The 18,583-nt window shown below is 38.2% G+C and overlaps 1 protein-coding gene across 1 annotated transcript in view; it reads left to right on the forward strand.

Moving 5' to 3' along the window:
* Positions 1-16,420, forward strand: part of LOC144530942 (B-cell receptor CD22-like) — a 129,498-nt gene extending 113,078 nt beyond the window's left edge. Inside the window, exons 6-13 of the mRNA XM_078270767.1 lie at positions 9,386-9,643; positions 9,851-10,111; positions 11,283-11,543; positions 12,750-13,010; positions 13,115-13,375; positions 15,616-15,697; positions 15,790-15,856; positions 16,235-16,420. Coding sequence (XP_078126893.1) covers positions 9,386-9,643; positions 9,851-10,111; positions 11,283-11,543; positions 12,750-13,010; positions 13,115-13,375; positions 15,616-15,697; positions 15,790-15,856; positions 16,235-16,420 — 1,637 coding nt within the window. The remainder of the gene's footprint in view (positions 1-9,385; positions 9,644-9,850; positions 10,112-11,282; positions 11,544-12,749; positions 13,011-13,114; positions 13,376-15,615; positions 15,698-15,789; positions 15,857-16,234) is intronic.
* Positions 16,421-18,583: the final 2,163 nt, after the last annotated feature.

Here is an 18,583-nt window from a genome sequence, read left to right on the forward strand (position 1 = left end):
GTTGTACAGTACAGTCAACAAAAAGGGGAATCTCTAGTCTACATTCATCTATGGTATTTTAAGGACCCTGTTTTTGCACAATAATGTGAACATTGTTGACAGAAAAAGACATTCTGAAACTGGCAAGCTGCCACCTCTGTCTACACAAAGCAGTGTATTACTTAACTTACCTGTATGGGCTGGGAAATCCTAGAAAGTGCAGCCTGTCATGCCCCTGTGATTGAGAAAAGCAAAGGGTTTCTTTTTTTTCCTTTTGCATTTAAGCCCAAACATTAATGCAAAGCAGATATTTTTCTATTTGGAAAATGACATTACTCTATTAATGCTGTGTTACTAATGGAATTTGAGAGACACATACAGCCACCTCTGCCTTCACAAAGCAGTGAATTACTTAAGTTTAAGTCAATCGACTGTGACCTGGATGGGCTGGGTTATCCTAGAAACTGCAGCCTGTCGTGCTGATCGATTTTTATTAAAGAACCTTAACAACAGCGGCTGAAAGCAGTGAACTTATTTTGGATGGACAGCACAATAGAAATGCAAAAAACAAGCAGTCAGTGGTGGGAAATACTGCTGGTGCCTTGCTGCATTTGTTGTCTCTTTAAAGGTGCAGTAGGTAAGACTTATAAAACTAACTTTTTGTCATATTTGCTAAAACTGACCCTATGTTCCAGTAGAACTACATGAAGCAGGTAATTTAAAAAAAAAATCTGGCTTCTCTGCCACCACCTATAGCCTGTAGTGCCTGTTCAGATGCTCCAAGTCCTGGATCGTCACAATCCTACGTACAGCACCTTTAACCTCCAGTGCATCCCCACCTTTAGGCTCTATAAGGTACAATCACTGAGGCTGATCCTGGGAGCCTTTGAAAGTGAGACATGGTAACGTTGCTTTTCACATCAGCAGCATGGCACTCATTTTGTGTATGTTGAAGGAGTGGACACAGCCAGTGAGTAATATTTATTTTACATTAACAAGGTTAAAATAAAAGCCAGCAAGACGTATTTCTGCATGTATTCGTTCACTAATACTATCAGTTAATATCTTTAGAATTTGTAAATGAAATGGCAAAATAGAATGTCTTACTTCAAAAAGGCAGGACACCTTTGGAGAATGTCCATTTGGTAATCTAGTTGTAGTTCCCTCCTGCTGCCACTAGATGATAGAAATGATTTTAGCTACAATGAGAAATGAGAAATCCTGTAAAATACATTTTGTATCCATTTTGATTGCCTTTACTGGTTATATTGTCACTCAAATATATCATTCTATATCAGTATTTTAACACACATTTTCTGAATTATTTTCTTCTGCTGTAACATTGCTAAATTATCTGTATTGCTGCTTTCTTTATTTCAGATTATAATACCCACCTGTTTTTATTCAATATCTGTTTTGTACTTGTAACATCATTTAGGCCTTTATCCTCTGCACTGTATTTTTTACTCAAAACAACAAGAACAGCAAAAAAAGTAATACGTCAATGTTTTTTATTCTCCGTTTGGTACTCTTCAAACTTAAATCAGTATTTGTTGTTTACAATGTTTTGGTTTAGTAATGTTAAGGCTAGCTCATTTGTCTCTGTTACCATTGATCTCATTGATAGCTTGATGTGATTTTTCCTGTATGAATATTAATACATCTGCTTGTTACAGTATGATGTGTATTCTGTGTATGAACTGCTGTCTTTTATTCTCTGCTGGCTGTAAAATGATTTGCCACCTACGGGGATAATAAAGTTTACCTAACCTTAACTTAAGTTGGGGCGATGCTTGGTTTTGAAGCAGGAAAAAAATGGCTGAGTCACCCAAATTACTGCTAAAACCGTACAAGAAATATGCAATGCAGCAACAGAATCTTGATTCACATTTGGTCAGAACCACCTAGTTTGATCTGAGTTTCAAGGTGTGCGCTGGACGGAGAATGCCAGTCATTCAAGCATGATACTTCTCTGTCAGTCATCGTTTTAATACGTAACCATGGGCGATAAATGATTGCGATTGACCCCGTCAAGTTTTTGGACGGCTGTAAATCTGTTTGAATGGGAAGAGGGAGGAGGTCATCTGCAAGAGCAAATGAAACAAGCTGGCAGATTTGTCTGGTTTGTCAAGTTCAGTTGGTCACCAATTAATTGTAACGTCAGTGCCGGTGGCGTTTATACTGTGTCTTGGTGGCCCACTGTACAAACCGGACCGGCTTCCTGTTGTTGTTTTACGTCCACTGGCTTTGCTCTGGCCTCTTTTGTTGAAAGAGCTGTCTATCTCACTGTTTCAGGCCTGCCGCGCCCCTCTCTAAATGCCTGCATTACCTACACCTGCTTCAAAACCAGTGTTGTTCTTTATTTTGCTTCACTTTTTCTCCTTTAATGTAGTCAGTTAGGGAACTGAGTATTGTCTTTATGTGTGCTTCTGTAGACCAGTTGAGTTTTTATTTTCTATTTAGTGTGGGCTTTTTGTTTATTATTTTGGCCTTAGAGATGCTGATGCCTCATTTGGTTCCATTTCTGAAATGTTAGTTGGTTTATCTATCATTTTCATTCATTGTTACACTTAAGTGTTTTCAGCAGCCTTTTTGTTTTGGTCCCGTTCTGCAAAGGTTTTGGGTTAAATTTATTATGTTACTCCCTGAATTCCCCTAGACATTACACAAAGGTCTTGGCAGTTCTTAAAAGTTAATGAGGGACTGAATAAATGTGCATTTTAAAGCATAAGTATTGACAACAATGAATATCTGCCTTTTTTTGGTGTTCCTAACAAACTTATCATAAAATATTTTTTTAATAATTACATGTTTTATAGACCTAATATTTGCCTCACAGGGTTTTACAATATGTACAGCAAACAACACCCGCTGTCCTCAGATAAGAAAAATCTTGCAATTGACAGTCTGATAAAAGTATACTTGCAGACATGACAAATGCGTAGGAGGACGTTGAGGAACTGTGTGTGTGTGTGTGTGTGTGTGTGTGTGTGTGTGTGTGTGTGTGTGTGTGTGTGTGTGTGTGTGTGTGTGTGTGTGTGTGTGTGTGTGTGTGTGAGACCACAACTGGTAAGTTCATTTTTTGCGCACAATCCCATCCAAAGCAATTCAAAGGGTGTCACAGAGTGATAACACTGTCAAAAGATGTCTGATCCCAGCTGAGCTCTGCTCTCACAGTGGCAACATCAAATTGTTAAACTACAGTTGTAGTCTTCTACCACTCTTTACACCTGTTTTTTTTTAACACTGGTTTATATATATATACTGGTTATTACCTTGATGTTACCTGACTAGGTATTTGCTGATAACATGCATGTTAATAATATAAAGAGGAAGGAAGTGGGAGGATTGTTAACGTCTGTCCTCTGCTTACTGACCACAAAGGAAAGTTGTCCATCAAGACCACATCTCTCTCTCTCTCTCTCTCTCTCTCTCTCTCTCTCTCTCTCTCTCTCTCTTATTTATAGATGTGACCGTTTTATTTGAGCACAATATTGGCCCGTTGATGTTTTACTGTCTCTGAAGCCAGATAGACGAGAGGAGCAGCTATGAGTTTAACTGCAGCAGCAAGTGGATTTGTTGTCTTCCTTCTCTCTGTGCCAGGTACTGTAGGCTGCTATCTACATTTACATTGTCGGTCATTCCGCACACTCATTTAAAGCATATTCCAGTGGGTTTGTAATTTTTTATCTGAGACTTGAGGTGTGATATTAGGCATACCTTTGTTTTGAAACCACACACCCATACTCATTCTGTTTCTTTAGAACTAGACATTGAGGGTCCGTTTAAATCCCAGTTGTCTGTAATGTTACATGGTTAGCCCACCGTGGTTTTTATTATGGCAAAATCTCAGAAGTCAGAGGTCGTCAGAATTTCACACATGCATCTTTTTGTATTCTTTTACCTGAACATTGTAAAAAGTTATATACAGTTTAAGACGGCGAGAGTAGTGGGAGGGAATGATGGATCAAATCTGAGATGCAACGCGATAATCTCTACCGACAAAATCTTGGCTTCATACTGTACCATACCGTGAAGTTAACGTTATGGAAAAGGATCTACATTAAAGAGTAACTACCGTTTTTTTCAACCTGGACCCTATTTCCCTATGTTTTTGTGTCTAAGTGACTGATGGGAACAACAATCTCTGACAGCGGTCCAGTATTAGGCAAGATCGCTGCAGTCGGCTTAGTTAGCTAAGTTAGTAGGGCAGTTGTTCAGCTTGTATTACCTTCACAAAAGTGCTCGATTTGCCGCTGACAGACTCAGATTAATATTCTACTTGTATACGCAACATTATGGAAAAGGATCCCTTCAGAGAGAGGCCTTTAAAACCTCTTAGAGACCTTTCTGTTTAACCAGAAACAGTTCTGAAGTTGCTAGCGCTAAACCCACCAGACTCCATTTAAAAAAGCAATACTTTTAGCGTGTATAGAGCCTGAACATATTTTCACATGTAAATCAGTAAACTATGGTTATTTCAACCAAAACTAGAGTTGTGATAAGAAACTTATCTTACTTACTATAACTTAAAGAGAAAAGTGGAAAGACGACCCAAAACGGCTTTTCATAGTTTTATTTTGTTTCTGTCGACTTTGAATAAAGTGTATTTTACGCCGCTAAAATTACTGTTTATTTACATGGAGTCTGGTGGGTTTAGCATATGCAATTTCGGGGATATTTATATGTTTTAATCCTTTTCATAATGTTGTCAGACACTTAGAATATTAATCTGAGCCTGTCAGTGGCAAAACGAGCACTTTTGTGAAGGTAAATACAAGCTGGACAATTGCACTATTAACTTATATTGTAGCTTGTTTTGCCGCTGCCGACTGCAGTGATCTCGCCTAATACTGGACCAATGTCAAAGATTGTTGTTCCCATCAGTCACTTGGACACAAAAAAACATAGGAAAACAGGGTCCAGGTTGAAAAAAACAGGGACGCTTAAAATCAAGGGCAACTAGACTTTATTAAAGGTGCAATAGAGCTAAAAGGTAACTAAAGCCCCTAAGTGACCTCCAATGAGACAATGATTCTTGCTAATTCATTGGTTGTTCTGTTTTCTATGTGTTGAGCGACTGCACCGCAGTAGCAGGCAGCGTTAGCACTTAGCAGTAGCCTACGGTAACAACGAGTGCGTGGGCAGTACGATGAGTGTGAAAAGTCAGGGATTCATGAGCACTCTGTACTTTCAACAGGCTGACCCGACCTGAAAGATTTGTTTATTTACTTTCACCGATCACTAAAACTTTATTTCTATGACAGTTTCAAGTAAAGACATGCTTGCACAATGTTGCTGTGTTGAAAGTGCAGAACTGAAGAAGTCTCTCGAATGAGAGACAAAACGTCTTTAAAGAACCTTTTAACCAAGTCCAGCCTATCGTTTCTTTGAAAACTGACCTAAATAACTGAGAACCTTTATAGACATCTTAATATTATTAATGTGTTAATGTGTGCTCTACTCAAAAGCCAGCTTTCCATCTGAATGTAGAACATATTTGACAACAAATGTCCAGAAAACGGGCAAAAGAGAATGCAAATGAATGTGTGTTTCTATCCACTACTGCTATGCGAATGTTAGCACTTGGTTCAAGTGTTCAGACTTTTTAAGGCATTTTTTACTACGTTCACACCGCAAGTCTTAACAACACAGTCTCATCCCTATTCGCCAAATGTCTGACGCATGGTCAAGGAGCCCTGACGTTAAGTTTAGACGAAATAGGGGTTTCGTTTAGTTATTTTTCGACATGGGGGTCCGTCAGATAGACATTCATGTTAATCCCTCACCGTTGGATATAGACGAAAGAAAAAACACGCCCCCCTTAACTCGATTAAGAGAAGATTTTTTGCTCAGATCTAGATTTGAGTGTTCACACTACTTCTAAGGAAGTCTGACCTGGTCACTTGACCCCAAAAAAAATCAGATTTGGGCCACTTTTGCCTGCAGTCTGAACGTAGAGTCTGACAGTTATGCAAAGATTCCGCTCATACTGGGGGAAAAAACTATGTTGATGTTGATGCCAAACAGAGAATTTGAGTGTCAAAACAAAAAAAGAGCACATTGTTATCCATCAGTGTGATATTTCCATGTTCTGGTGAGTCAACAGTAATTTGCCTTTTTATTATCTCCATACTACCTATGCATGCACCTCACTGTTGTTCTTCCTCTGACACTCATTCAAACAATGTTTTACTAAGCAAATACTTCTACATAGTAACACATTTTCTTAATGCTAAATAAGAACATAAGAGTCCTAACACTTTTTTATTGTCCTTTTCCACAGAAGTTGCTTGAAAAAAGGAAGTAAACATGCAAATGAACACAATGCAAAACAAGTCTGTTTTTTCTGCTGCATTTATTTAGATTTTTCTTTCATCTATAATGTCAATTGTGAATCTGACAATGTTATAGAAGTGCAAAGAAGTACTCTCTTAAGGTACACTTTTTACAAATGTAAGAGTGTAGTGCCTCTACCAATTATAAGAACACAACATTAAAACTAGCTGTCTCCCAAATAAATACGTCCCTGAACAAAAGGTCGTTCACTAAAGCACAATGTACTAAATTCTGTGTTTTGTTCAATAAATGGCTTTATAATGAGTTATGAGCAAGCCACATGCTGCTCTTCACACTGAGAATATATCATATTAATATGGTCAAATTATTTCTAATTGGCCTTAAATCTACAAAAGTAAAGAACAAATGTGTCAGAATTATGCAAAAGAGCCTCTTAACCACATCTAAAGTTATCCAAAGTGCTAGTGATGGGCGGAATTTGTTGGGGCTTTTTTCCCTTTATTTCAGAGTGACAGTAGATAGACAGGAAAGGTGGTAGAGAGATGGGGGATGACACACAGCAAAGGGCCGCAGGTCGGACTTGAACCCGGGCCACTGCAAAGGCCTCAGCCTACATGGGGCGCATGCATGAGTACCCAGGGCCCTCATGTGAGGAGGGCCCAAAAAGATGCTAGAATGAATAGCTGTGGATGTGGGGAGGGGCCCCTAGAGAATTCCTTTCTACAGGGCCCAGAATTTTGTGCTACGCCCCTGGGCGCACGCTCTTACTGGGTGAGCTAGAGGTCGCCCCTGAATGACTCCTTTTAGTGTCCAGTATGTATTTTGATTCGGACTCATCAAAATAGCCTCTACTTGGACATTCACACATCCAAAATGTGTTGTAAGCAAACGTCCTGAATCGGATGTCATCAAATTATCTTATTATATAGAAATAACAGTTAAACAATTTATTAAACAAGTGTATGATACCGACAGATGAGATGGGCTTTGTTCAGAGTTGTAACAGAATGGGATGTAACATACTCACAACATACAGACATGATTTTTTACATTGATGCACGTTGGTCGGAGCTGCTCTACTTCTCCAACCCTAAGCAAAATGTCTGAGATGAAGCTTACAGTAAGTCATTTTAGGAAATTGAGTTCAGTTCTCCAGCAGGTTTAGCTAATGAATCAAAAACATTTAGCTCTGTCCTCTGACTGTGCTTCCTGATGTGCTCTGTGTTACAGTGATACAGGGTCAGAATGGCTGGGGAGTAACTTACGCTTCTACTCAGATCTGTGCCTCCAAAGGATCCACAGTGGACATGAACTGCACCTACATCTACCCAATCACTGCAAAAACAGTTACAAATGCATTCTGGTTTACTAAATTATTTAATAATAATCATTTAGATCTGAAGAATGACGAAAGCTACACAGGTCGTATGAAGTATCACTTTGACAACAACATCTGCAGTCTAACGATCACAAACCTGACAGAGAGCGACTCCGTTGAGTACAAGTTCAGGTTCATAACAGACCTCGCAGGAGGGAAATATTCTGGTGTACCTGGAGTCACTCTATCTGTCACAGGTAACGTGAAGGTTCAATTGATTTAGTTTCAAATGTTGAGCATGTTAGAAACATCAAAGCTAATGTGTGTATATTAGCCCAGGTGTACATAGACCGTTCACTCCGAAGCGATTCAGCTCAGTATTACTTGAGAAGCTTACCTGGTACCACTCTGACTGTCACAGGTCCCGATGAAGTTGAAATGACATTCAAATGGCATTTACACTGGGGAAACTGGGGACACACAACTTTTTAAAATGGTCGCTTTTGTCCCAATCCAAAGCAAATTGCTAATGTGAAAAAATAGAACACAGATACGTGGAGTTTCGAGTGTGTAGAAAGTTTGGAACGTGAGCAGATATCTTGCTAAAACACATCGTAGCCATTAAAGTCCAGGGGGTTTATAAATTAATTAAAATGCCTTCACTCATTTTGGATGGTGATGCCGCAGTGGATATGACACATGTCTTTGGTGTGGGAGACCTGGGTTTGATTCCCACTGCGATACATCAACCAATGTGTCCCTGAGCAAGACACTTAACCCCTAGTTGCTCCAGAGGCGTACAACCTCTGATATATAGCAATTGTAAGTCGCTTTGGATAAAAGCGTCAGCTAAATGACATGTAATGTAATGTCATTTATCATTGGTGTGAACAGGCATATTTAAAGAGGTTACTTACCCAAACAAAACACACAAAGAGGGAAGAGTAAATTATCTACATGTGTGTTTACTAAGCCGAGATAACATAAAATAAGAAAAGTTCATCCACAGAAGCATAATTATTTAAAAGCAATACAGAATGCCTGAGAGCATTACTGCATTATATACCATAATGTTTATTTATTTTGAATTGTCACCTGTGTTTTCTTTCATAGGCCTAAAAAAGACATTTCCACCATACATCTTAGAATAAAGATTCGCCAGAATGCAGTAAATCAACCATCTGGGGTCTGTGTAACATTTCTGGGGGATAACATTTTTAGTTAATAGTGATACACATGTAATGTAGCATGGTTTATATACGATTTAGTGTGATTATATGATCTTAAGTACTTCGATAATCAAAAGTTTATGTAAAGCATTTTTTTTAGTTACTATACTCCATTCATATTTACTGTTGCAGTTTTTGATGTGTTTCTAGTAACCATGACTTTGCGTACTTTTTTTTTGGCATATTCAGCTCTCCAGATGTCGGTAAACAAAGTAACATTCAATCAGTCTGTTACCGAGGCAGAGCTGAGTTGTCTTAGCAGCTGCAGCGAACCTTCTTATGTCTGGATCAAGAATGGACAGAAGGTTCCTGAAGAAGCTTTTTCTTATACGGCCTATTTGAATCCTGGAGACAGCATCGCCTGTGCTTTGAAGGGACGTGAGACATACCCCACTCCTTTACTGTGTGAGTTCACTTCACTGTGTCATAAACCAAACTTTTACCCAATGTATCAATTTGGGAATTCGAACTTTATGCAGAAATCAGTCATTTATGTATGAACATCCACTGTTAAACTTGTCCTGATCTTTTAAACACAGATGTTTTCTTCCCCTTCCAGATGCTCCAAAGCTTCCCTCTGTGTCAGTGAGTCCCTCTGGTGAAATCATGGAGGGCAGTTCAGTGACTCTGACCTGTAGCACAGATGCTAACATAGTAGCTAAGTATACCTGGTACAATCAAAATGAAAAACGTCTCAGTGAAGAACCACATCTCGTCTTCAGCTCCATCCGGTCCTCTGACTCTGGACAGTATTACTGTACAGCTGAGAACAAGCTGGGGAGGAGGACATCTGAATACATCCTTATTAATGTGAAATGTGAGTTAAACAGCTTAGTGAAAAATAAACTGAATGTTGATTTTGTTTTTGTTTTTTTAAGCAGTCTTTAGTAGATCTTTAAGGAGCAGTTTTAGTCACTATCTGTTACTGTTGTCACACAAGTTGGGACATAATTATATCATTATATGTGGCGCTAAAGCAACACCTTCTCTTCATAGTTAATTTATGTTACCACATTTCCATCAGATGGTCCAAAGCTTCCCTCTGTGTCAGTGAGTCCCTCTGCTGAGATAGTGGAGGGCAGTTCAGTGAATCTGACCTGTAACAGTGATGCTAACCCAGCAGCTAACTACACCTGGTACAAGGAGAACCAAACACTGCTACAAGGACCAGGAGGTATTCATCATTTCACTTCCATCAGCTCTAAGGACAGCGGGAACTACTACTGCAAGTCTGAGAATCAATATGGATGGATCAACTCTAAATCTCTATTTATAGATGTCCTGTGTAAGTAGTGAAGTGTAAATCCAACAGCTTAATAGCCTAGTAATTTTAAGCCAAAATGGGGGTCAACCTTGAACAAATTGCAACCGAAGCAAACTCAACTGATTTTGTATCCTCAATATGTCCTGAGTAAAGGAAAAAAGCCCAGAAGAATCCCATTAGGGGAAAGTTTAGAAAAAGACCCAAATATAGCCTATTCATACGCCTATTCATTCTTTTTTCTCACGTGAATAGGGTAAAAATTACGTATGGGCTAGTTTGCATAAATACCACAACAGATCTAAACATTGGGTATAGCCAGGTGAAAATGTCTTGTTGAATCTTGTTGACGTTTTACAGTAAAATACTTCATGTTAGGGTCTGAATGGAACCCATTTAGGCTACCCTAAAGACCTTCTTACCTATTAGACCTATTTATGCAAATTAGCACATACGTAATTAGATTATGCACCTTTTGCCCACGTTAACAAACAATTTCAAAAAACATATAATACATTTTTTGTTTGTCTTGATGTAAGTAATCAACTCAGTAATTTCCATGGTGATATCTAAAGGTTAAAAGGTTTTACCCTATTCACGTGAGAAAAAGAATGAATAGGCGTATGAATAGGCTATATTTGGGTCTTTTTCTAAACTTTCCCCTAATGGGATTCTTCTGGGCTTTTTTCCTTTACTCAGGACATATTGAGGATACAAAATCAGTTGAGTTTGCTTCGGTTGCAATTTGTTCAACCTTTTTTCATAAAATGACTGGACTATAAGTCAACAAGGTACTTGAATAAGCATCACTTATGTGGTAATATCCTTTTTAGAGATTTGGTCTCCTTTTAGATTTTCTCTGTCTGTAAGCTTTCAGGACATTTTAGGAGTTAAATTAAGTGTAACTGACATTGCCTCCATGTTCTTTCTTGAGTTCCTACATTTCCTGGAGCAGTCCTTTGACACAGAAAAAGTGTGGACTTGTGTTCAGCTGTAGTTTATTTATGTAGGAGAAGAAACTGTCAATGATAGCAACAGCGAAGCAGGAGCCTTTTCAGTAAAATTGAATGCCAATGCATCTCACTTCCTAATCAGGCGCATGGTCTCTATGTCATGTAACAAGTACACACAGTACATTATCCCATATATCCTGCGTGCTAATATTAAATCAAATGTCTTGAAATGCTTTCACCAGATGGTCCAAAGCTTCCCTCTGTGTCAGTGAGTCCCTCTGCTGAGATAGTGGAGGGCAGTTCAGTGACTCTGACCTGTAGCAATGATGCTAACCCAGCAGCTAACTACACCTGGTACAGGGGGAACCAAACACTGCTGCAAGGACCAGGAGGTATTCATCATTTCACTTCCATCAGCTCTAAGGACAGCGGGAACTACTACTGCAAGTCTGAGAATCGACATGGACGGATCAACTCTTCATCTCTATTTATAGATGTCCAGTGTAAGTATAAAACATTGATCTCTTAACCCAACACTGTGTTTACAAGTCAGGGAAAGCCCCCCGTTGTTTTTAGTCCATTTATTTCCCTTATGAGGGATGGAGGGACATGAAGCAAGTGTTGTGTACACGTAACTTTAAAACCCTCCTCTTCAGCCATACCAGAACCACAATGGAAATAAGCGTAGTATCCGCTTTATTTGCCAAATATGTGTGTGCACACAAGTAGTTTGACTCTCAGTGTACTTAAATAGTTCCAAGAAAAAATATTTTGGAAGGTGGATAGAAATGGACGTAAAGCTAAAAAAAGGAAAACAAAGGAACACAAATGTAGATAATGATGTACTTACAAGTTGTTTATATCTATTTATATACATCTATATGCAATTATTTTTCACCAAACAACAATAAACTCTACAATTTACAGACTGTTTAACCTGTATATAGACATTGTAAACAAGTATAGATATAGTGCTAGGGTGTTTAGGAGTGCAAAGTGTGCTGTAATACATTTTGAATGGGTAATTTAATAGGTCTATATACAATATAGTATATACAGAGTGCTTAGATTTTTATTTATTTATGTCATCCTTTTTGTGTGTGAACAATAATAGACACTTAAACATAGGCCTACATATCACTCATTCATTACAACTTTAGTAAGCTGTAGTATAAATTTAAAAATCTATTTGTTCATTTCATGATGATGCAATTCATTGGAAATGTTCAGGTAAAACTAGTCAAAGTTTTAGGCAAGTTGATCTTGCCCCACTCTTTGACAATTAGTGTGAACTTGATGCACTCAGTCATGGTTTAATGGTATAGAGAGATGTGTTTTTCCAATCAAAGTAACGCGTATTTGGGTCTGCTGCAACATACTCTCCTCCTCTACCTCTGCTGTTATGCTCTTTGCTCTTTGCTCTTTATTTTTTATTTATATCTTTATTTATTCTTTATTTTTAACTTAATACATACTGTGTAAATATACTTATACTTATATTGTTTGTACCTATACTTACATTGTTTAATATTCCATCTAAAGAATGTGTGACGTGCACCAACAACACTAAAACAAATTCCTTGTACGTGTTAAAAAATGTACTTGGCAATACAACCTTTTCTGATTCTGATTCTGATACATTGTATTTCTCATGACATGGAAGACCTGTAAATATTATTGAAATGTTTTTTAAACGTATTGTCCTAAAGATGCTCCAAAGACCTCCTCTCTGTCAGTGAGTCCCTCTGCTGAGATAGTGGAGGGCAGTTCAGTGACTCTGACCTGTAGTAATGATGCTAACCCAGCAGCTAACTACACCTGGTACAAGGAGAACCAAACACTGCTTCAAGAGCTAGAAGGCGTTTATCATTTCCCCTCCATCAGCTCTGAGGACAGAGGGAACTACCACTGCAAGTCTGAGAATCAACATGGACGAATCAACTCTTCATCTCTGTTTATAGATGTCCAGTGTAAGCCACATGATGAACAATCTTAAATGTATTCCTTGTGATACAAAGGTCCGTCAATATCATGCATTCTAATACAACTTAATATCTCTCTATATTGTTTCCAGATGCTCCAAAGCTTCCCTATGTGTCAGTGTGTCCCTCTGCTGAGATAGTGGAGGGCAGTTCAGTGTTTCTGGCCTGTACCAGTGATGCTAACCCAGCAGCTAACTACACCTGGTACAAAAATAATGTAGACTCACCAAAAGCATCAGGACAGATCTTCACCATCACTGACTTCAGAGCTGAACAAAGTGGGAATTATTACTGTGAAGCCCAGAACAGAAGAGGACGTCAGAACTCCACCTTACATCTGACTGTTAGGGCTGGTAAGTCTTTCCATTGCCTTTTGATTCTGTGGGGTGGAGTTGTCCTCTGCATACACACAGTTAAGTTTAAACTTTTACTCTTCAGCCTCAAATGCTGCTGACTCAAATGACACCTGTAGACAGATTTTGTGTAACTTTGATAGTTTCCTTTTAATTAGGCTATAGCCTGAAATATCTAAACATACCTAATAGTTGTAAGAATACAATTTATATTCTCTCAAATCTTGACGTTCTCTCTTATGATTTAAGATATATACAGTGTTTCCCACAGAATAAGATTATATTTGCAGCGGTAGCTGACCCGGGGGTGGGGGGTCCACGCGCGGAAAGAGGTGCAAAATTCTTATAATAATTGTACTGTAAATATTTTTGGCATTTTTTTATAACAGCTTAAATAGACAATCTGCCCACAGTCCCATCCTCAATGCTATAAGGGTGCAGGGGCAGTTACAGCACACAATGTAATCTTTCAACAAACAAAAAAAACATACATTTTACTGTATATGTTGTTAACTTGAACATGTTGACAAAACAAAATTGAAAACAAAATGTTTGCAACTTACCTAATTACCCTAGTGGGGATTGTTTTGCGTCTCTTACACATAATTCAATATTGACTAGCAGGTAATTTTAACGTTACAGTATGGTAACCTCGACAACGCATCTGATAACGTGCTAATGTTATAGCCTTACTAGCTAAAGTTAGGCCTCTTACATTACTAATGACATGCTGCTAACTTCTTTGAATTTCTACGAGATTAAAAGTGTGTTAAGAACATAATACATTAACCTTAACTTGAATGCATCTGTGTTGGAGAAATTGTCCTGAGGTGTTCCTAATACAAGGGGTTTTCCTGGCTCAGAATTGGCCTTAGGGGGGGACACATCTGTAGCGGGGGGGTCTGTGGGTCCTACCCCAGGAAATTTTGAGCGTCAAAAACGTCATTTCCTGCATTCTGATACATTGTCATGCACTAATGTATGGTGAAAACATCTTAATTTATGTCAAGGAAAATACAAAATTCTACAGGAAACAATTCAAAATTTTCCCAAGGAGCACGTTTTGCTCCTCGGTTGAAAAATGTAGGAGTGACTTACATAAGGTAACTGCTATTACTGTTGTAGCTATTTGTACAATAATACAATAGTTTTATGAGTTCAAAACATTATGAAGTGTAATATTTTCTATTTTTAAATATTGATAAATAAATTGTCAGTGATGTTGAATAGCCTATAGGCATGTGAACCGCGGATTAATTGCAAATGTAACCATCATAGTGTGAAATACATCAATAGATCTGTTACGTGAACGGCGCTCAGCAGAGAAGCGGAGCGAGACGACGTCTCTGCAGCTTATTCAGGGAGTCAGGTCAATGCTGCTAAAGCACTCAAAACTTTGAGTTTCATGCGTAGGCTCACCCAACATGGCCAGGGCTGGACTGGGACAAAAAATTGGCCCTGGCATTTTTGGCCCAGGCGGCCCACACCCACCGTGATTGGTCAGTCACATTCCCTGCAGACAGTCCTCTTAAAATATGCGTGCATTCTATGATATGAGTTGCCTAGTGTTTTGCGTTCATGTGATCATTTTGGATCCTTCAAGAGGGGTTTCAAGACTTATCTGTTGATCTTACCCTTAAATAATTTATTCATTCTTAGAATTATGATTTGTATATTTATGGTATTTTTATTATTTTTTATTATTGATATTTGATATTGTGTTGCCATCATTGGTATTATTACTAATTTGCTTAATAATACTACTATGCTTAGCTCGTAGGTGGTAGCTCAAGCTTGACGTGCTTCGGTGATATTTTAATTCGGCTTTACACAATGTGCATATGGCTTTCGACTTGTCTACTAGCCGTCCGAGAGTTTTGGAAAAATAAAAAGCGCCATTCAGGATTTCATTGCTGCTGTCTTTCTCCATCATGCCTGCAGCCTGCAGCAGCAGGATGTGTTAGGAGGAAGTGGCAGCTTGATGATAAGTAACGGTGCTGCAAAGGGTACAAATAGTAGCCTGTTAGGCATGACGCAAAGCCGAGTGAAGTGTAAAATAAATTAATAAAAGCCGGCATTCGATTAATGCGATTAAAAAAGATGTATCGCATTGCGATTAACGCGTTAACGCTGACAGCCCTAATATATATATTTAAATAATCAGGGCCAGTGGCCCCACACACCCTTAACACCCCTTAACAGTAATTAGTAAGTGTTTTGATTTGGTTCCTATTTCCTAGGAGAATGGATATTAATAACTGCTGGAACAGTCACTGCCATTTTAATAGTTGTCATACTCATCGCTGTCTTGCTTGGGATTAGGTGAGCAGTAATTCACTGTTTATTGGACCATTCAAAATTCATTTGAAGCAGTCAATTCTACAATTGATTTATTTGTTCCTTTTGTTTTGTAGGGTTAGGAAAAAGAGGGCCCATAAGCAACCCTCTGAGCCTACAGAGAGGCCAGACAGAAGTGCACAGGTGAGGAAGATCAGTTTAAGTACAAAAGAGCGTTCCACATTTTAACACAGTATTGGAAAAATGAAATCCAAGTACATATGTGTGTTTACAGCTAGTCAGGACAACATATTAGCACTTGTTTTTTTAATGCGGTGCGGATTCTGCTCCCTTCTTCCCTAGTATGTGAGCTACATGTTTGATTTTCAGATCTTTCACCCTGTTAGAGTAACTGAGCTACTAAGAATGCTGATTGGAGATCTATTTAAAAGTTGTACCAAAGTTTAGCATTTATTTTCTTTAAAGATCCTTCCTGCTGGTGCTTTCTGTTACGCTTTCCGCGACTTCTGTTTGTCAGCGTGTCAGCTACTTAGATTTACAGGTGTTCCTATTTGTCTATAGAAACAACCAGCAGAGCCGAAGGATAACCTTCACTATGCCAATGTCCACTTCTCTAAGAAACAAGCAGATCCTCTCTACTCCAATGCCAGAACTGCTCTGGCCCAAAAACCCAGAAGGGAAGAGGAGGTGGACACAGTGGAGTACTCTACTGTCAAACTCAATAGTGGCAACACTGCCCCAGGGTGAGCAGCTCCTCTCACAGGAACATTATCCTTATTATAAGATGAAAAGTACAGTTCCAGAAGTTTGAGTGTTTTACTTAGAATTGGCTAGGATTATTGAGTGTATTCAGCTGCTGTAATTTGACACACAGAGTGTAGTTTTTGTTGGAGGTACGTATATATTTTTTACATTTTTCTCTTGAGAGAGAGAGACATGTCCAGGGTTCCCTTTGTCGCCAGTTTGTTTTGTGTTGAGCTTTGAGCCACCATTTATAAACCATTAAACATTCAGTTTCCCCATATGCAGATGATGTGTTTCTTTATCTATCTAAACCTTTACATCTTACCATGACTGATGGATTGCCTTTCCACATTTGGTAAGCTTGCAAGATATGAAATCGATGTTAGTAAAAACCATAGCCTTGACTTTGAACCCTTACATACTGTAGAGTCACACCTCAGATTAAAGTTATTAAAAAATGTTAATAGCTTTAAATTTAATTACAATACATGTATTGATTACTGTTACTTACCATTGATTAATATAATAACCTCCTGTCCATACTGGTGATAAAGTGGTCCCTTTTCATCATGACTACAATGCATGAGAGAAAGGACACAAAAACGGTGCTTGTGGATGCAAAAATACGTACCAGACTTCAGCTGACGCTAAGAGAAATCTTCAGCACTCTGACATAGGCAAATTACATCTTTTAAGGTTACAGGCTGTTTAGTACAAAACTGCCTCTGTGTGAGCTTAACTGGAGGGACATTATTGCAAAGAGGGAATAAAACAAGATAACTGTGGATTTTGTCCTGGAGTTCTAGGAAGAGATCATTTCACGGCCAGTATGGAGAGAGGAAATGACCACAGTGACTAATAAATGAATGTGCATATAAGTGTATGTGTTGTGTTGTCTTAAGAATGGTTCAGATTTTAAGTCTATAGTTACATCTAATTTTATCTAACTGCATATTTGATAAATGGTTTGTTTAGTTTTATGATCACTGTTGGAATATCTGTATCATGTAATATAAAATCTTTAGAATCCTCTCATTTGTCCCCCACCCCTCTCAGAAACAGTAGTCAGGAAACTGGAGTGGATCGTAGTGGATTGTACAGCACAGTCAACAACTTCCCCCCGAAACATGGATGCCAGAATTCCTAATCTTCTAATCATACGTGGTAATTATTTGTTTAGTCTTAATTCAAGCAGGTAACTACATTTGAATTCTTATTTCTTAGAATAAAATAAAATAAACGTAAATCTACTCATATGTTTAGAACATAAAACAGTGTTTATTTGTTTATCCGTTATAGCATGCACAGCTTCAACGAACATGTAAAAGTATTCATGACTTGTGCAATAGATTGTGTAACATGTTTCTGTGGCCACCTGACAAATGTGAGTCCAATCTTCACAGGCCTTTATGCTCTCATTTGGTTTTCATTCACTTTTCCTCCTCTTACCTGTGTCTTTGTCATAACAGCAGTTGTTTGTGTTTTGCGTTCCAGGAAGAGAGTAGAGTCTGCTATTTAAAAAAAAAAAGAACTTGAGGGAACATACATTTTCAGATCTAGTCTGTAATTCCACACTGCTGTCACTAGATGTCCATACAGAGCAACATTTGTATCTTACTCTGAGAAGGCGGCCCCTTATCAAACACCTGTTTGTGATTTGAAATGCTTTCTGGGACATGTAGGATCTCTCCTACATATGTTATGTGTCCTTGTGTGGTATATTTTTGATGTTAGGGATCTTCCTGACTATCTGGTATATTGGAGACAGACATACATGCTTTTAAATGACACCTCATCATCAGGTCTGGATTTAGGCATAGGCATTCAAGGCACGTGTCTAAAGCCCATTTGCCACTAGGGGGCCCAATAAGAGGAAAAAGTCAAAATATATATTATTATTCTTTTTTATAGTTACAATTTTTTATAAATGTAACTTTACAATCTAACACTTGTATTATTGTAAATATTATATACAGTAGAGTAAAAACACCAAATGCAAGAAAATATGTTTTGTATGTTAGCTAGCCATAACAAAGGAAAAAAAGGAAAAAGAAGAAAGAAAACAACGTCTCTTAGGCCCTTCAAATAAGTCTAAATTAGATGCATTAAAATACCTACTCAAATAAGTTAGCAAAATAATCATGTGGCAGTTAAAAGTAATCCTGT

Source organism: Sander vitreus, chromosome 2, assembly GCF_031162955.1.
Source record: "Sander vitreus isolate 19-12246 chromosome 2, sanVit1, whole genome shotgun sequence".
Taxonomy (NCBI): domain Eukaryota; kingdom Metazoa; phylum Chordata; class Actinopteri; order Perciformes; family Percidae; genus Sander; species Sander vitreus.